Source organism: Typopeltis vanoorti, chromosome 9, assembly GCF_054136105.1.
Source record: "Typopeltis vanoorti isolate ZY-2024b chromosome 9, IOZ_Tvanoo_1.0, whole genome shotgun sequence".
NCBI lineage: Eukaryota > Metazoa > Arthropoda > Arachnida > Uropygi > Thelyphonidae > Typopeltis > Typopeltis vanoorti.
The window spans coordinates 99764068-99781912 of NC_143557.1; the positions used below are offsets into that span (position 1 = coordinate 99764068).

At 32.7% G+C, this 17845-nt stretch overlaps 1 protein-coding gene across 3 annotated transcripts in view; it reads left to right on the top strand.

The window, feature by feature from the left end:
* The window catches only part of LOC150103296 (DNA repair-scaffolding protein-like), a 208919-nt gene that overhangs the window by 155720 nt on the left and 35354 nt on the right, over positions 1–17845 (top strand). For 2 of the 3 annotated variants that reach the window (XM_090397895.1, XM_090397896.1), the window contains exons 13-14: positions 2882–3073; positions 12477–12564. In XM_090397895.1, the coding sequence (XP_090254021.1) occupies positions 2882–3073; positions 12477–12564 (280 nt within the window). Of the gene's footprint in view, positions 1–2881; positions 3074–12476; positions 12565–17845 lie in introns of those variants that run through there. The other variant, XM_090397897.1, reaches the window with a different exon arrangement.

Consider the following 17845-nt stretch of genomic DNA (forward strand, 5'->3'; position numbering starts at 1 on the left):
GAAGACATATGTGGGGATTGGTTGAAGTTATATAACTTCAACCCATAAACCTTTTGTTCAAGAAATGTGAAGATTACCAGAACTTCTGAAATTGAGTTGAATCCTTCTTCCTGAGATGCATCTTGTTATTAGGCATCCATTGGACACTGAATAATAACGAATTGCTGATGAAAGTTTGAAACTTAACAAAATCATATTCTTCATTGAAATAAATTATGCAGTGTGAGATGATATAGTGGCTGACTTAGTTGCCGATTAGAGCATCTCTACTGATGATGGTTTATGAGACATAAACTGCAGTATTTTTATCTGATTTTTATTTAAACTTCTTTACTGTGAATGTTTGTTCTTATTCTAATATAATATAGAAGGTATATCAAAATAAGATAACAACCAGTTATGTGAAACAGTTTATTCTGACATAGATGCATGGAGAGATAACTTAAGTTAACTCTATCAATGCATCTATAAGTTAATTTGGTCAAGTTTTAATGTACTAATGACAGCATGTTATGTACTGCTCGTTTTTATTTTTTGCTGAAGAGCAACCGTCTGGGAAGTTGCTTGCTAGCTCCATCAGTGGTTCAACATAATGGAAATCACTGAGTACAAGATCAGGACTGCAGAAGATAGTCACCCACATGCTGTTGATAGTTTTTAGTATAGTTTCATCATTGGCATGATGACATCTTCACACAGCAGACTAAAGTGTTTATGATGAATCATTAGACTTAGTTTCAGCCAAGTTCTTATTCTAAAAAGTATACAATCTTTCTACATCATGAATGCCACCACCGTTTTGTTGTTACGATGCTAATTAACACTAATTAGCCAAATTAAAATTAGGTCAGAAGTTGTTCATTCCAGGGCTCTAGATTTCCAACAAACTCTCACTCCATGGACTCCCAAACTCTTATGTTCATAAGTACAAAGCCATCTCAACAAGTCCAACTACTCATATACTCATAAATGTCTTTCCATTACTGGAGATGTAATCTCTTCTTCTTCTCTTCCATCTAAGACGAGTTGAGTCTTCTCTTGAGCAGGATCTTCCAGTCTTCTCTATTCCTTGCTGTTCGAAAAAGTTCCTTATATGTCCTGCATCCCGAGATGTTCTTTATTAATTTCAGCCAGGTAATTCTTGGTCTTCCGGGTCTTCTTTTTTCATTTGGAAAAGTATTGATTAGGATGTTAGAAAGTCTGTCTGCGTCCATGCGTACAGTGTGTCCAAACCATCTCAGTTGTTGTTTTCTAATTTTTTTCTATTATTGTCTTTTTATACAACAGTTCTTGTCTGACTGTGATATTTGTTTTCTTTTCTATCCAACTTGTTCTATTTATTTTTCTTAAGCATTTCATTTCAAATGCCAACAGTTTTTTCTCCTCTCTTTTTTTAATTGTCCACGCTTCTGCTCCATAGATGACTGTTGGTATAATTATTACTTCATATAATTTGATTTTGGCTTGCTTAGATATCTTGTTTGTTTTCCAGATTTTCTGTAATTTTCCCATGTTGGTCCATCCTATCGCTATTCTGTGTTTGATTGTTTTGAGTTCATCTATTGTTTCTGTTAGTTTTGATTCAAGGTATATGAAGTTGTCTATTTGTCCTCCGTTTAGGGTAGCTTAGATGGTAGTTCCGTTCCTCCCTATTTTCATCACTTTTGTCTTTTGTATGTTTATTGTCATGTCATATGTTTTACAGGTTTCGTTTAGCTTGTTGATCAACTTTTGTAGTTCATTTGGGGATCTTGCAAGAAGGACGAGATCATCTGCATATTTGATATTATTTATGTTTAAACCATTGAAATTGATTCCAGGCTCATTGTCTATTGCATTCTTTACAACTTCTTCTAGATATATGTTGAATAGGCATGGGGATAATGGGCATCCTTGCATTACTCCTTTTTGGATCTCTATGGGTTCTGTTGTGAGTGTGTCCTTTTTAATTATTGCATTTGTCTTAGAGTAATATTTTATCAGAACCTGTATTATATATTTGTCTCTTGCTTTTTCTAGTAGAATTTTAAGAAGGATTTCTCTGATGTTATCGAAAGCTTGTTTAAAGTCCACAAAACAACAATATAGTTCTTTATGGTCTTCCCAGCTGAGCTCTGCTAGTTGGTGCAATGTGAAAATTTAGTCTATTGTTGAATAGTTTCCTCAGAACAGCTTGTTCTATGCCTATCATTTCTTCATAGGTGTTTTTTAATCTATTTTGTATAATTCTTATGAATATTTTATAGGTGTGCAGGAGTAAATTGATTGGTCTGTAATTTCTGCAGTCTCTTTTGTCTCCTTTCTTGTATATTAGGATGATCTTTCCAGTTCTCCAGTCATCTGGGATCTCTCCTGTTTGTAGTATTTTATTCAATAGGGTTGTTAATTAATGTAAATTAATGTAAAGTTAACTAAATCTAAATAATTTGATTTTTTTTTTTTTTTTTTTTTTTTCCACCTTTAGGTTTTACATTGTCATTTTCCTGTGACTCCAGGTGTGATGGTCAGAATATTGAATAATTAGGTTTATTTTAATTGAAGTTCTTACTTAAGCTTAGTAATAATAAGCTTCTTCCACTTGTTAGAAAGTATGTGACAAGAAATTATTGTTTTTAGCTCATACCCATGCATTGGCAAGCAAAAGTTTGCATGTAAAGTAACATCATCACAAAGACAGCTGTGGAATATACAGCACGCTTTTTTCAGATATGCATATTGTCCTACATGATGGGATACTGTGGCAGTTTGATGTGAACTCATCTACCTCCACTTGCAAACTTTTGTTTGCTCACACTTAGGTAAACAATCCAGTTATTGTTTATTTAAATGCATTATATCAATCCATTTAAATCTAGTAATTGTTTCTTATTTAACCTCACAGGTTCACTTTTTCTTGACAGATACAGTGTTGTTTTAATGAATGATTCTATTCAATGTGAGCCAAACTCCCTTAATTATTGCAGCATTTTTGATAAATGCAATGCAGAGTTGCTAAGTAAGTTTTCCTTGAGCGATGTCTGCAAAGAAAAGCTGAATTATGAGAGTTGTATTGGTGATTTAGTACAAATAGAAGGTTAGTATGTGAAATTACTAGTTCTGAAAATTTCTTTATTATTTATTTTATAAATATAAAATATTTAATGTATTGTGTAAAATAGTGTATTGTATTCAGTGAGGATCATTTACAAACCCTAAACCAAATAATGGGAGGAGGAGAAACTGAAGAATGTTATATACTAATCAACTTGGTTTCTATAGAATATTTAAAATCCTTTGTTTTAATAGACATATTTAAAATGTTAGCTTAACATATATAGGAGTAAGTGATATCTACAGTAATCTACCATTTATCTGATCTTTCAATTATCAGAACAGCAAGTTCTGATAATTGAAAGATCAGATAAATGGTAGTTAAAGATAAATCAGATAAATAAGATAGATCAGATAAAGTACAATTACATGTTGCTCTACCTGAAACCAGCTGATATGCAAGGGATGGTTAATTTAAGGATCATTATTTTGAAAGTCAGATGAATGGTAGATTATTATATATTAATGCACTAACACATTTTTATTAAAAAAAAAAAGGGGGTGTAGTACTAAATATAAATGGAAAGCAAGGAAACTATTTCACCAAAACTTTTTTACAGCAACTCTTCAATATGCTATGAGAGAAGTAAACTAGGAAGAAAGCAATTAAATATAGATGGAAAATATCTGAGTAATTTACAGTTTTCCAGTATTACACTAATGGAAACATTAACCAAAAGAAATTAGAACGCATAATTGTACAATTTTATGAAATAAGCCTAAAATATAAGTAAACATAGACAAATAAAAAAATAAATAAAAAACTTTGAAGTCTTGAATTAATAAATTCACACAACTATTTCAGACAGTTAATTACAAGTGATGACTATAAATTAGATTAAAAAAATATCAGCTGGAATAGCAACAGGATGGAAGCTTTTACCAATACAGAAATATATTTAAAGGAATTTCCAAACTGTTTTAAAAAAAAAAAAGATTTATAACTAGTGATATATTAGTAATGAAACTTGGTGCCTTACTAAAAAGACATGGGCATTAAATGACTAGAGAGGACATGTAATGAGAAACCAGGAACTGGACAGCAAGACACATGGAGTGAGATAATGAGATAAAAGGATATTATCCATTTTTGGAGCAGAGATGCACAAGATGGACTTAAATAGAAGAAAATATGGAGAGACAATCATACAGCAATGGACTAAAGAAAGCTGTTGGTATTGTAGTTAATGATTCAATGAAGATGGAAGAAAAACTTAAATGGCTATCATTTGATGATTAGATTATGTCTGATATCCATTCCCAGCAGCTAGTTAAACAGATGTTTATGCTTTAAAAAATGTTAAAGATGTTTGATCAGGAATTATGAATCTTGCAGCTTATAGTTGATTGTTAGGAGGCAGAATTTATATACTCGTATATTAATGAGCAATATATATTAATGTTTCAATGTTTCTACTTATTTTCATTGTTATTTGGCTTTCCATTGCTGATTTTTATGTGAAATTTATTACAGCAGTTATTCAATTTAGTTAGAGAATCCCGGAGACTTATACTAGATGTATATAGGAGCATAACATCATCTGCATAAAGAAAGGAGTCAAGGTTAACATCTCCAATATCAGATGTTATGCCACTTTCCTTCATAATGTCCCACTCCTGATTTAACATCAGACCATGGTCCTTTACCTCTTTCAATTCTAACTGGTGACTTATAACTCAAGTATAGACTGTATATTGTTCAATATAATGTCCCATTTATACTATATAACTGCAGCATTTTTAACAACTCTTCTCTTGCCACTTTATCATATGCCTTTTCCAGATTTATAAAACTTAGATAAAAATCCTTGTTATATTCCTATCATTTCTCAACTATTTGTCTCAAAGTGAAAATTTGATCCTGACCACCTCTATTTTGTCTAAACCCAGCTTATTCTTCTCCAGCATTCATTCTACAATATTTCTTAGCCTATTCTCAAGTATACTTGCATAAGTCTTACTATGAATAATTAGTATGAAAATTCCTCTAATTCTCATATTCATTTGGAATTTGATGCTCTGATCAGGCCTGCTAAATTGAGCAATTCATGCAATGAAGCTATCTTAAAACTTATACCTCCATATTTGAGTATTTCTGGTTGAATATTATCTACTCCAGCTTCCTTTCTGCATTTCAGATTTTTGGTGGCATTTTCTACTTCAAGTATCCTGATATTTCATTCCTTTCTTGAATGTTTTTTACCACCATTCATTTGCTGCTTGTTTCATTTAGCAATCTTTCAAAGTAATTACTCCAGACATCTGAATATCTTCAGTTTTCATGTCACCTTTATCATCTCTGATTCCTTTTACAGTACTGTTTCCTCATTTTTTTTCTAAGCTGTTTGAATAGCCACTAAATATTTTGCCACCTTTCTGATATTTATTTTCTATGTTCTTACCTAAGTTTTCCTATGACTTTTATTTTTGCACAATGTTTTTTTTTTTAATGTTAGTTTTGCATAATGCTTTGCTTTCTTACATTTTTCTATGTATTCTCTCTCTCAGTACACAAGATGACTTACTTGCCAGAAACTTTCAGTACAATTTTTTCTTTTCCTTTGCTGTTGCTTGTTAAAGAAGAGTCCACCATGGTGTTCTGAATTTTCTGTCCTTATAGACAACTTCACTACATGCCTCTTTAGCTGAATCAATCAATCAGGTTTTTTTTATTATTTAATAGGCCTGCTATTGAATCTCCAAATTGTAGTTCTTGTTGTCAAGCTTTAATTTTTTTTCTTGAATAATATTTATGTATTTCAGTCGACACTTCACCTCTGAAAGCTGCTCAGCTTTCATTCATTTTAAAACTTCCTTTATATCAGATTTCATCTAAAGATGGAAACTGACTCAAAATAAAAACAAAACAGAACTGCTTCTTTAGTAGAACCTTCAGTGAAATAATAGGCACATTTAAGTTTCATTGTCCAATACCCCAGTTTGCAATTTGTCTGTATCACTCTACTTGAAATTGCTTCCCAGTTAAGAAATTTATCTTCATGTTAATATTGAATGCTTCAGTTATTCTTTTTTTCACAGTTATAATAATTATTTTTGAATATTATTATTGCATGGGCCTGCAGGAAGTTGCCAAAAACTCATCATGAGACTGTCCACACAATATGTATTGTATTTCTCCATGAACTCATTGACAGATAAAGCACTTCGCATCTTACTGTGGCAATCCATTTTCCTCATTCACCACTCTCCAAACAAAAAAAAGTCTCGTCATCAGACACTTGCTAACCACACATACTCAATTTTCAGGGTGACATATTGTTCTGTCCCTTCTAGTCAAGTGAAATATTTCCTCTGCAACAATTCTAAAATACATTTTTAGTAAATTAAATGTTTCTATCATATCTCTCTCTTGTCTGCCTCTCATCTAACTTTTACAACCCATCTCAATCTATCATTGTGGGGAGCACACTATAGAGCACTCCCCCATCTTGGTCACTCAACCCTGAATCCTCTTCACAACTCCCTCAAGAAACTTCAGACCAGACCTGAACACTTATCAAGGTCTTATAAAGAGAAATGGTAACTTCCTTATCTATGCTTGTTAGTATGTTCTTTAGTAATCATTTACACTTTTTTGCATTAAACTGATGCATATTATCCTTTATCCATAGTGTCAGCCAATTTAACTCATCCTACAAGCTCTCTAAATTACCTTTATTAACTATCACCCTACCTAATTTTATATAATCAGCAAACAGCTGAATATTTCTCTTCAAATCATTCCCTTTCCTTTAGTGTTACATGGTGATCAGCATTCATTTTAGACAAATTATGGACTCTGCAACGATGTTATAAATAACTATTTTAATTTCCCGATGTTTCGATCTTCATATTAAGGTCATCATCTGGAGTATACACATTTATACAAAGACAAACTGAATTACATTTTGATTTGATCAACGATTATTCTACTGGCATGACCTCTAGTGAAAATAAAATAAAATGAATTAAAAAAACTACATCAAAGCTATATTCTATTTAAGATAACATCAGAGAAACATTCTTATATATAGATAATTTTATTATAGTAACAATCATGTCCTAATTTAACATGACAGTTGTTAAATCTAATTATAGCTATTAGATTTAAGATTCTGGATTACCTATGGTCCTATTTATAGTTAACTCTTAGGGAGTAAGGTTAAGTGGGTAGAATATGTGCCTTCCATAGTCTTGGGATTTTTAGACCATCGTTATTGTTAAGATTAGGGTGGTTGATAAGAATCCTACAGCCGTCCTTAAATTTACATTCATGCCATGTTTTGGTGTGATGTAAACAACAAGTGCTTTTCCAGTCAATTCTATGTAGTGTTCAGAGCATGATCAGAAAAGCCAGCTTCACCATAGTTATTATATTTAATGTGTCATTTATGTTCCTTTTGTCTGATAGGAATTGTGTGTCCTGTTTCCCCTATATAGGGTAGATTACAGGTGCAATAAATACGGTATACTCCAGGGTGGGCCAGCAGAGGGAGTGGGTCTTGGATGAGTTGAGTAAGCTCTTTAATTTTGCAGGAGGTTTAAAGATGGCTTTAAGGTTGTATATACAACCTTAAAGCCACCTTTAAATTAATATTATAATAGTTATTTATAACACGGTTGTAGAGTCCATAATTTGTCTAAAATGAATTCAAATCATTCCCTGTATAATTTATGTACAATACAAATGAAACAATAGTGGTCCAAGCACAGTCTTGTGCACTCCTAGTTACCTGGTTTTGCTTGGATCTGCTCCTCCATATATTACTTTTTTGTATCTGTTCATCACACCCTCTTATGAATATTGCCAGTTTCACATCCAGCTCCATTTTATCTAATTTGCATAACAGAGTTCCATGTGATATCTCATATTCCTTACAAAATACAACAGTATCATTTTGTAGCCATTCCTTTTATCCAACTCGCTAGCACTCCATTATGAAGAGTTAGTAAATACTAAGGCATGCCCCCTATACACACACACACACACAGTATCATATTTTTATCCTTCCATTTTCTGAATTCTGTCTTTGACCAACTTTTTGATTTGTTGACAATGCACCAAGTCATCCGCATTTAGAACATCCAAATATGCAGGTTGTGTTTTTTCCACCCAATACATACACCAAGCATTATTTAGCCAATTAGATCAAGGCGTAATTGCTACTTTTAAAAAATATTATTAAGCATGCTTTTCAATTCATATTGGATAAACTAGAAAATTAATCATTAACAGTAAGTGACGTTTAGAAAAATTTTTCTGTTTTGGACTGCTTAAATCATGTTGCATCTGCTATCACTGAAATAAGACCACAAACTTTAAATGACTGCTGGAAAGCAATTTGGCCTGGATGTGTTGCAAACATTGCAACCATCCAAACATCTACATTATCAGTTGAAATCATTACTTTGGCACATGAAATTGGTGGAGAAGGTTTTGATACATTTAACCAGAATGATGTAGATGAATTGCTTGTGGATAATGCCTTAAGTGACAATGATATTGGATATCAATTAACTTTAGATGTTGTTGAAGATCCAGAAAACGATAGTGAAGCAGTAGATATAATTTAGGAAGGCCTTCAACTGTACAATAAATTGGAAAATCATTTTCCTGTTAATGACACAAATTCTGAAGCCTTTAAAGCCTTCAAATTCCAATGTGAGCTGAAGAATTGTATGTCTGGATATTGTGAGCTGTATAAAAAAATTGGTAAAATTATCATAGCAAAGTTTAATCACTGATTGCATTGTCAGAAGGGGGGGGGGAGGAAATCAGCACAGAACGAGGGTGAAGCTAATTCTGTTTGTGAAGAACCATTGCCTTTATCATACAGATCTGATGCGCTGACCATCTCTTCTGGTGATGAAATTGATTTTGCACCAGTTTGCAAATGTTGCTGAATATTGTCTAATAGTGATGATAATTCTGATGAAAAAATGTAAAAAAAAAAAAAAAATTATTACTTTTCATTAAAATTAAATGAATAAAACTTTAAAACAAACTTAGGCATTCTTATTTTCCTGAATTTTTATAAACTATTTTATGCGATTTTAGGTTTATTTTAATTCATTGCTTCAGTTTTATGCAGTTTTAGAAAATTATGGAACATATCCCTAATTTTTCAACATAAGTTAGGTCTTTTTGTGCAATTTTTATATGCGGTTTTCTGTGGAACGTATCTACCGCATAAAAAGAGACCTGACTGTACTTAAATCCCCCTTAGCTTTTATGACTGTTCCTAAATGATTGGGCATATTATTTAGTAGCAGTTCACAGTCTTTTTTTTTTTTTTTATCAAAACATGCCCATATGGTGTGCAGACTAGAAACATGTTTATTTTTGTCTCTTGGGACAACCACTTGAAGACATTTCTCATAATTCCCCACAAATTCTCAATGGGATTTAAATCTGGTGAGTTTGTCAGCCAAGGAATTACACTGATTTTACGTTTCTTTCAGCCATCTAGTAATGGTCTTGGAAGTGTGATAAGAAACTGAATCTTGCTGAAAAAGGAAATCACCATCACATAAATCTTCTGATGCCAGTAACACAGAGTGTAGAAATTTTTGAGCACTTTGTGAATTTACTCTTTCGTACACAATACACAGCCTACCTAAACCCTCTGCAGTCATACAAGCCCATACCATGACAGAGGTTGCAAATTTCACTAAACATTTCATGCATTCTTTATCAAATGCTTCTTGCTTAAGACACCAAACACATCCCTTGATGACCATAGAACACAAAATATACTTTCATCGCTAAAAAAATACCCTTTTCCAGTCCTTATGATCCCACAACAGGCTTTGTTTACACCATTGCAGTCTAGCTGCCTTTTGCTTGGAAGTCATAAGCAACTTCGTCTTAGGCACATGTGATTTAAAACAGTTTGTGAAGTCATCTCACCACTGTTATTTAGACACATTCACACCTAGTTCTTTCCATCTCCTGTGAAAATACCTTACACTTCAGTCTCCTAAGAACTGCTACAGGATTTCATAGAAATTCTGATTATCTGTTCAATAATTTAAGATTATCTGTTCATTCACTTCATCCTCTCATCTCCTGATTATATGGTTTGCCTTAAATACATAAGGAAAACACCCACTAAGACCCATTGTAGAAGACATTGATTCTCCCACATATACAAGCTTTCCGAACATTTGACCAAAGTTTTAAGAAGTTTGACTATCTTCTTAAGAATTCTGAACACTTTGTTTCAATTGTTAAAGACATGCACACATCTTCATCTTCGAAAAGATGAAATTGTGGCAAGTTTCGATGTTATTTCCCTCTTTACTAATGTGCGTACATAAGGGGTTTTAATTCTTTTAAAAGATAAGCTATCAAAAAAAGTTATCACCCCATTGCATAAATTCTGGTTACTTTCTCTTTAAAAATACTATTTACAAACAGAACGTTGACTTGGCCATGTGCAACCCATTATCTCCTATATTAACAAATTTATATTTAGAAAGCTTTGAGGAAAAAGTAATCATTTCCTTACTATTACAGCCAAGGTTATGGATAAGGTATATTGATGATGTTTTCTTAATTTGGAGCCATGGACCAGATTCTTTAAAGGAGTTTCTGAACCATCTCAACTATTTACGGAATACAATTTACTTTGGAATTGGAAATTAATGCTTCTCTCCCATTCCTGGATGTCAAATTCACTTGTATGTCAGAAAAACTGAAGATCTCTATTTATAGAAAACTCACACATACTAATAGATACCTTCATGTGCAATTTCATCATTATCTGCTCCAAAGGTTTGGCATCATTTCTACATTAGGTAAATGTGCTCACTCCCTCCTCAGTGAAGAAGAGATCAAACTAGTTTCTTCAACAACCTTTCAGAAAAAGTTATCCTAAAACAGACTGTTAGTAAGCCTGCTATTTAATCCACCTACTTACCGTACTGAAGATAGTTTTATATCTCTACTGTATATCGGTTCTGTTTCACCAAAGTTAGCTAAAATTCTGAGGAAATTTAAAATCCTCATCTCTTTTACTCCTCTGTCCAAACTTTGTTCCTTACTCAGTGTACCTAAACTGAAGCACAAAAGCTTTAGTATTCCAGAGTTTACTGTCTTTGGTATAACCTCAGTGTGCCCTATTTTGGTCAGATGGAGAAATCCATTGAGTTTTATATGGAAGAGCACATGAGAGGTGTCACATATGACAGAACATGTTCTTAATTCTGCTTACCCTAATGACAAAGTCTGTCACTCATTCAGCGATCTGGAGCAAATTGGAAAACATTTTTACATGCTATGATGAACCTGAAAGAAGAATTGTAGAATCAACAGAAATTGTCCTTGATCCAGTCCTTAGCTATGACCTATCTGATTGTCACTCCTTGAGCTGTCCAACTTTGGTTTGTACAAGATCATTTTATATTCCTAAGTGTTTGTTATTATTATATTATGTTATGTTTGTGTTATTTGATAAAATTTTGAGGTAGCTTTATTAACTGGTTTCAACTTATCTACCCAAAGCAAGGAAGAATATCTTATGTGAAAATCTACAGCAAGTATAACGAAGGGAATATGCTAAGTAGTTTACATGTGTGTATGATCATGTGCATAATTACATTTTAGGTTTACAATCAGATCTGGTAAAAAAAAAAAAAAAAACTACAGAAAAATTATAATTTAGGGATAATAATCCCACGTTACTTAGGCTTTTATGGCTTAATATAAAAATTTCTCATTTTTCGGGGCTAGTTTGCCTGGCTGCAGGATGAAAAACCCAGGTTTCCAGTAGGGAACACCTTACCTCCTCCATATGAAACCTGCTAAAGATACCTTCAACTGAAAAATTCTGATAAAGGTTCTTTTGCATCCTACATATGATTTGAGCCCAGGTTCCAACCAACAGGCTTTATCAGAACTGACTGAGTTACAGAGGTTGTTCCAAGAATTTAGGGATAGCATAACTTTATACCTGTTAATGGTATAAAGTTATGCTATGGTCAAGGTGATGAATTATGTGTAATGCTTGAACTTTAATTAGCTGAATCATTGTTTTCTGTTTTATTGTTTGTGTTCACATTCTTGTTCTCTAAAGCTGGTTAAGTTTGCTTAAAAGCAAAAAAATGTAACTGTCATTCCAGGATTGTAACTAATTTATCTTCCTTTTATATATTTGGAAAGGAGTATGGCTACCTTTAGAGTTAGTAAAAGTAAAATAGTGTGCACAACTTGTTTCTATGTGCATTGCCTTATGTAAAATCATCTCCCTAGAGAAACTAATCATTTAATTGTGATATAGGAGAATGCAAAAAAAAAAAAAAATTCTAATAATGCATTCATCTTCTTCTGATTTTTAACCTCAGTTGTATTTAATTTACTAATAAAAGATATACTTAATATGCAGGTACTATAGTTGGTGTTGATGAAGAAGCTTCATTTTCCTGGATGGAATGTGAATTATGCAATAGTCAGAATTTGTATCAGCATGTAAGGTAGGATATTTATTATTTATTGTGACTATTGGAAATGAATGCTCTTTCCTTTCCATAAAAATACAAAATTAAAATATTGCAGTATTTCTAGTAGTTAAGAAGAATCACAGATTTGAGTCATCATCAGTGAACTGGTAAATGTTTTGTTTTTTTTGTTTATGCATGTTTTTTTTTTAATGGAGGAATATGAAAAAAATTAATGCATAAATAAAATTTATATTAAAAAAAATGCATCTTCTGTCAAAAACCCAATGAAAATCCAAGGAGAACACTGCAATAGAAATAAGTTGTATGAAATGAATTTCCTTTTTCATCAAAGGTCAGTAGTAGCAATAATAGCACATACTTTCTCAGATCTTTTAATATTTTTTGCTTATAATGTAATCTATGGAAAATTATTGATTAGAAGTTAATGGTGTAACTTTTACATGTAGTACTATCGTAATTATCCTATACATTTCCTCCTCCCCCTTGAGGATACATATCAGGAATTTGATGCTGATGTTTACCGTGTTTTCCAGCTAAGTGGCATGTTTTCTGAATTTTTTTGCTGTCTTATTGATATTCTGGATACTGCTGATCTTCAAAGATACTAGTTGCATTTCTTCTGATTTCCTTGGAAGCCAAACTAGTTTTGCATCAAGTAATGTTGCATTGAAACATCACCCTAGGAAAGTTAGTAATATACAGGAGTTGCATTCCATGTTAGACAAAATGAGATATATATATATATATATATCTTTTATAATTGCAGTGTGTATCCATTATCCTATCAGCAAGTTTTGAGTAAAACAAAAGTTTAGAACCAGCAATAAAGAGTTTAGTTCATTTTTACATCCTAGCACAGAGTTAACCACTTGTTGTCAAAACACTCCACTTCCTGATTCTTCTAATTTTTGATGTGAATATACAAATGAAATTGTGAAAGTTTATGAATCTTTTCATTATGAGTTGAGGTTCTTTTCTTTTGCTGCTTTCAGCACAACAGAGATTCGTGTAGCTTTTGTCATACTTTTACACATGTTTATTGCAATTTCATTGCTGATATTTATATGTGCCTAAGTTTATTTTGCAACAAACTCCAACTCAGCATCAGCAAAATTTAAAATTGCCTATCAATGAGAAAGAAATGGGACTGGCTGAAGATAAGTTGATCTGGATAAGTACCAGATTGACATAATAGGTGCTACCAAAACAAAGAAGACAAAAATAAGTGAGATTTTTCTAAGCAACAAATACAAGATGTTATATTGTAGGCAACAATACCAGGGATCTTGAATGGCAGGCAATATTAAGTTGAACAAGGGTGGTCATATATCACTTTGGGCAAGTTGGCAATATGCCTTCTTAGTGCCTGTGGTCCCACTAAAAGCTTCACTAAAGAATTTTTGAAGGATTAGAGAAGGCACTGATATGAAGAAAATAAAACATTGGCCCTTGGAGATCTTAACAGCATATAAGGAAATTATTATAATTTCCTTATATAATCCTTAATAATAAATTTCCTTATATCCAATAATTTCCTTTTTCGATATAAGGAAATTATTATAATTTCCTTATATCCAACCATACAGAAATGTTTTGGGAAATCCAGCAGGTACTTATGATGTTAAGTACCTACTTGATTTCTGTTCTGGACATGGACTAGTCATTACTAACACTCTGTTTCAATATAAAGAAGTGCACAAATTCATATGGAGAGAAGACACAAAAAATAAAAAAGTCTCATTTACTGTGTTATTATTGATAGTGATATCTTCATTCTGGTCAGGACGAGTATACAGTGGATTTGAAATAGGAATATCATATTGAAATGAGAAGTATGTAAGAAAGCTTTAAAAGTAATCATGTTGAGCAGCTTTCAGAGGTGAAAGGTAGACTCAAATACCCAAATGATATTTAAAAAAAAAAAAAAGTTGCAAAACAAGAACCAGAAATGCTGTAGATTCAGTGGCAGAACCCCCCCCCCCAAAGAAAACATTGATTGATTCAGCCAGAGAACTTCACCATATGGTGAATTATCTGCAAGAAAAGAAAATTCAGAACTCCATGATACATTCAGAAATGTCAAGAGGCAATAAAGGAAAAGAAGAAAGTGTATTGAAAGTTAATGGCAAATAAATCAGCTTGTGCTTTGAATGAATATAGAAGAAAAATGTAGTACTGTTAAACTAACTAAACAAAAGTCATCAGAAGACTTTAGTAAGAACATAGAAAATAAATATCAGGAAGATAGCATTTTTATGTCATCTTTATCACAGATGATAAAGGTGACATAAAAAGATATATATTTGAGATGTCTGGAGTAATTTGAAAGAATGCTAAATGAAATGAGCAGTGACAGCGCACCGCAGCAGACATTCAAGAGGAATACAACCAAGAGTATATATAATCAATAATTGAAGTAGAAAAAGCCATCACAAACCTGAAATCTGGAAAATTTGCTGAAATAGATGCTATTTTAGCCAGAAAAACTGAACTTTTTTTATGTTGGGCCCACCATACGTGAGAGGTTTGTTGATCAACCTGTAGTGCATTAGTACCATATATGGGTAGTGGATTGGGAAAGGAGAAACTTGTTTACATTTGATTTAAAAGCCTGTATATTGTATTCCTTCAGAAATACATCAGGGTGAAGACTGTTCCACAGTACAGAAGTAGCAGGGATGGAGGAGGAAAAGAAACTTGTTCTGTGGGTTTCGAGGTGTACTGTAAAAAGATGTTGGGTGGCAACTGTATGTATTCCAACAGGCTTAGTACTGACTGGGGGAATTATTGATGCTATTTCAGATGAACATTTGTCATGGAAATATTTCTAGAATACACAAATTGCAGAGACCAAATGTCTGTGTGAAAGTGGGGGGAGTAAGTTGGTAAGAGATGGGTCATTTATCAATCTAATTGCTCTCATCTGTATTAAGTCAAGTATTTTGAGGGAGCTTTTAGGAGACCCCACTACAAATGTGAGAGCAGTATTTGATAGCTGGGTAAATTTGTGATTTGTATAAGGTTAACAGCTGTTCAGAGGTGAAGTAACATCTTGAGCAAAAGAGAAATCCTAGTTTTTTGGAAGCTGAGGATGCAGTGGTTGTGATGTGTTTATGTCAGGTGATTCCAAGAAGAGAAATCTCAAATTGTCTGGAAATTTGAGTGTTGTAAAAAATAATACTGGGGGGAAATGGTTCTTTTTTGTGAGAAATAAAACAGAACTGAGTTTTACTAGCATTGAAATTGACAAGGTTATCTGAGCCCCAATCAAGGATGGCTTGGAGATCAGAATTGATGGTTGATGTTCTGTAGGTTGAGGTCAGCTGTGTAAAGGTTTATGAAATGAAAGGGAGGAATGCAATGTACTGTCATCTGCTAAACTGTGTATTGAGCTGGAGATGGACTGAAGTAGGTCATTGATATATACATAAGGAAGAATGTTAGTGAAAGAACAGAACTTGTGAAACCCTAGCATTAGTTGGATGGTGAGAGATTTAGAAACACTCTACCATCACACATAGTGTGCATCCAGACAGAAACCTGGCAATCCAACTACAGTAAGAAAAAGTTCCTCTAGAATTCAGCGACTGTAATCAAACTTTCGGACTGTCTCACGCTGAAGAGTGCAAACACCACTTCCGCTTAACTACACAGGCTCTTACACTCTTAAACTATGAACTACATGGGTATAAAAATTTTAAAGTGACTACTCTACATAATTCACAAGGCCTATTCAGAAGGTCGAATTCCAGATGATTGGAGTAGTCGTTTTAATACCGCTCTATAAAAGTGATTGTGAGATTGTGTGGATTTCTTACTTAATATGCAGGTAAGATTTATGCAAGCATACTTGAGAAAAGATTAAGAAAAATTCTGGATGGGAAACTTGGAGAAGCTGAGTTCGTGCCAAACAAAGGTAGGATCAGATTTTCACCTTATGACAAATAGTTGAGAAATCTTGGAACTATAACAAGGATCTGTATCTGAGTTTGTGGATCTGGAGAACTCAGTTCTTTGCTTTATGCAAATAAGGTTATACTCCTAAATAAATACAGTTTCTCTGAAGAATTCCCTAATTATGAATAACTGCAATAAATGTGATATGAAAATCTGCAATATAAAGACAAAAAATAGTCGAACACATCAAACTTCAACTGCAATTCTCCATGTGGAACTGTGAAACAAGTAATATGTAAACACAACTTAAATATTAGTGAAGATGGGAATTTATATGGAATAAGAAAGAAATTAGTCAAACCACTCAACACTATACAAGACAGTGTTCAAACCAATTTTAACTTATAGAACTGAGAGCTGGGTTAGAAATAAAACACTTGATCAAATACTGGAGACTGCAGAATTGAGAGTTCTAAAAAAGATTAGGGGGAGTGAATATATCAGTAGCTGAATCATAAAAATTGAAGATATTAGGATGGAACTCAATATTGTTAGCATTCAGGAATGTGTGAGCATAGCTAATCTCAGGTGGTATGGTCACTTAAATAGAATGGGAGATGAAAGGTTAGCAAAAGTGTTTTTTGCCAGAATGACAGGTAAAAGACCCAGAGTTGATACATTAAGAAATGACTTAGGAGATTGAAATAAGATCTGACAATATTGGAGTCTTTACAGATAACAGATCAAGTTGGAGGAAAATTGTCAATAGGAAGTTAGTAATGATGTAACCTTTTCTTGTGGTAGTGTCATAATATCTCGCTTCCCTTGAGGGCACATATTCTGAAATTTTATTATGCTAAATTTATTTTGAACCAGCAACATTCCATCAAAAATTAAAATACCTAAGAGACTGATTTTAAAATGTTCATGTGTCACATTTTCATTTTTACTTTGTTTTATATTCAAAATCTGGTGTAAATTAGTATTTGATAATATTGTTACATATCTGCTTCATAAACGTTTTTTATAAATATATTTATTCAACTATGCACTTGGAATACAGAACCAAACCTGTGTCTCTATTCTTACTTCAGCTGTTTAACAGTTTAATTTAGTATTAAATAAAATTTAGATTTTACTTAATACTATCATCAGTAGTATCATCATCATCGATCTCTTGATATGTACCCCTAAGGGATTTTCAGATTACTAAGATAGCACTACATGATTAAGTCTACATTATTATTAATCTCCCATCCACAATTTGCCTCCAAATTAGTCTATTACTTGTCAGCACAAAAGATATCCTTGAAGTATAGAGTAATTACTTTGAAAAATTGCTAAATGAAACAAGCAGTGATGGTAGTACAGTTGTAAAAAAACACTGACCAGACAT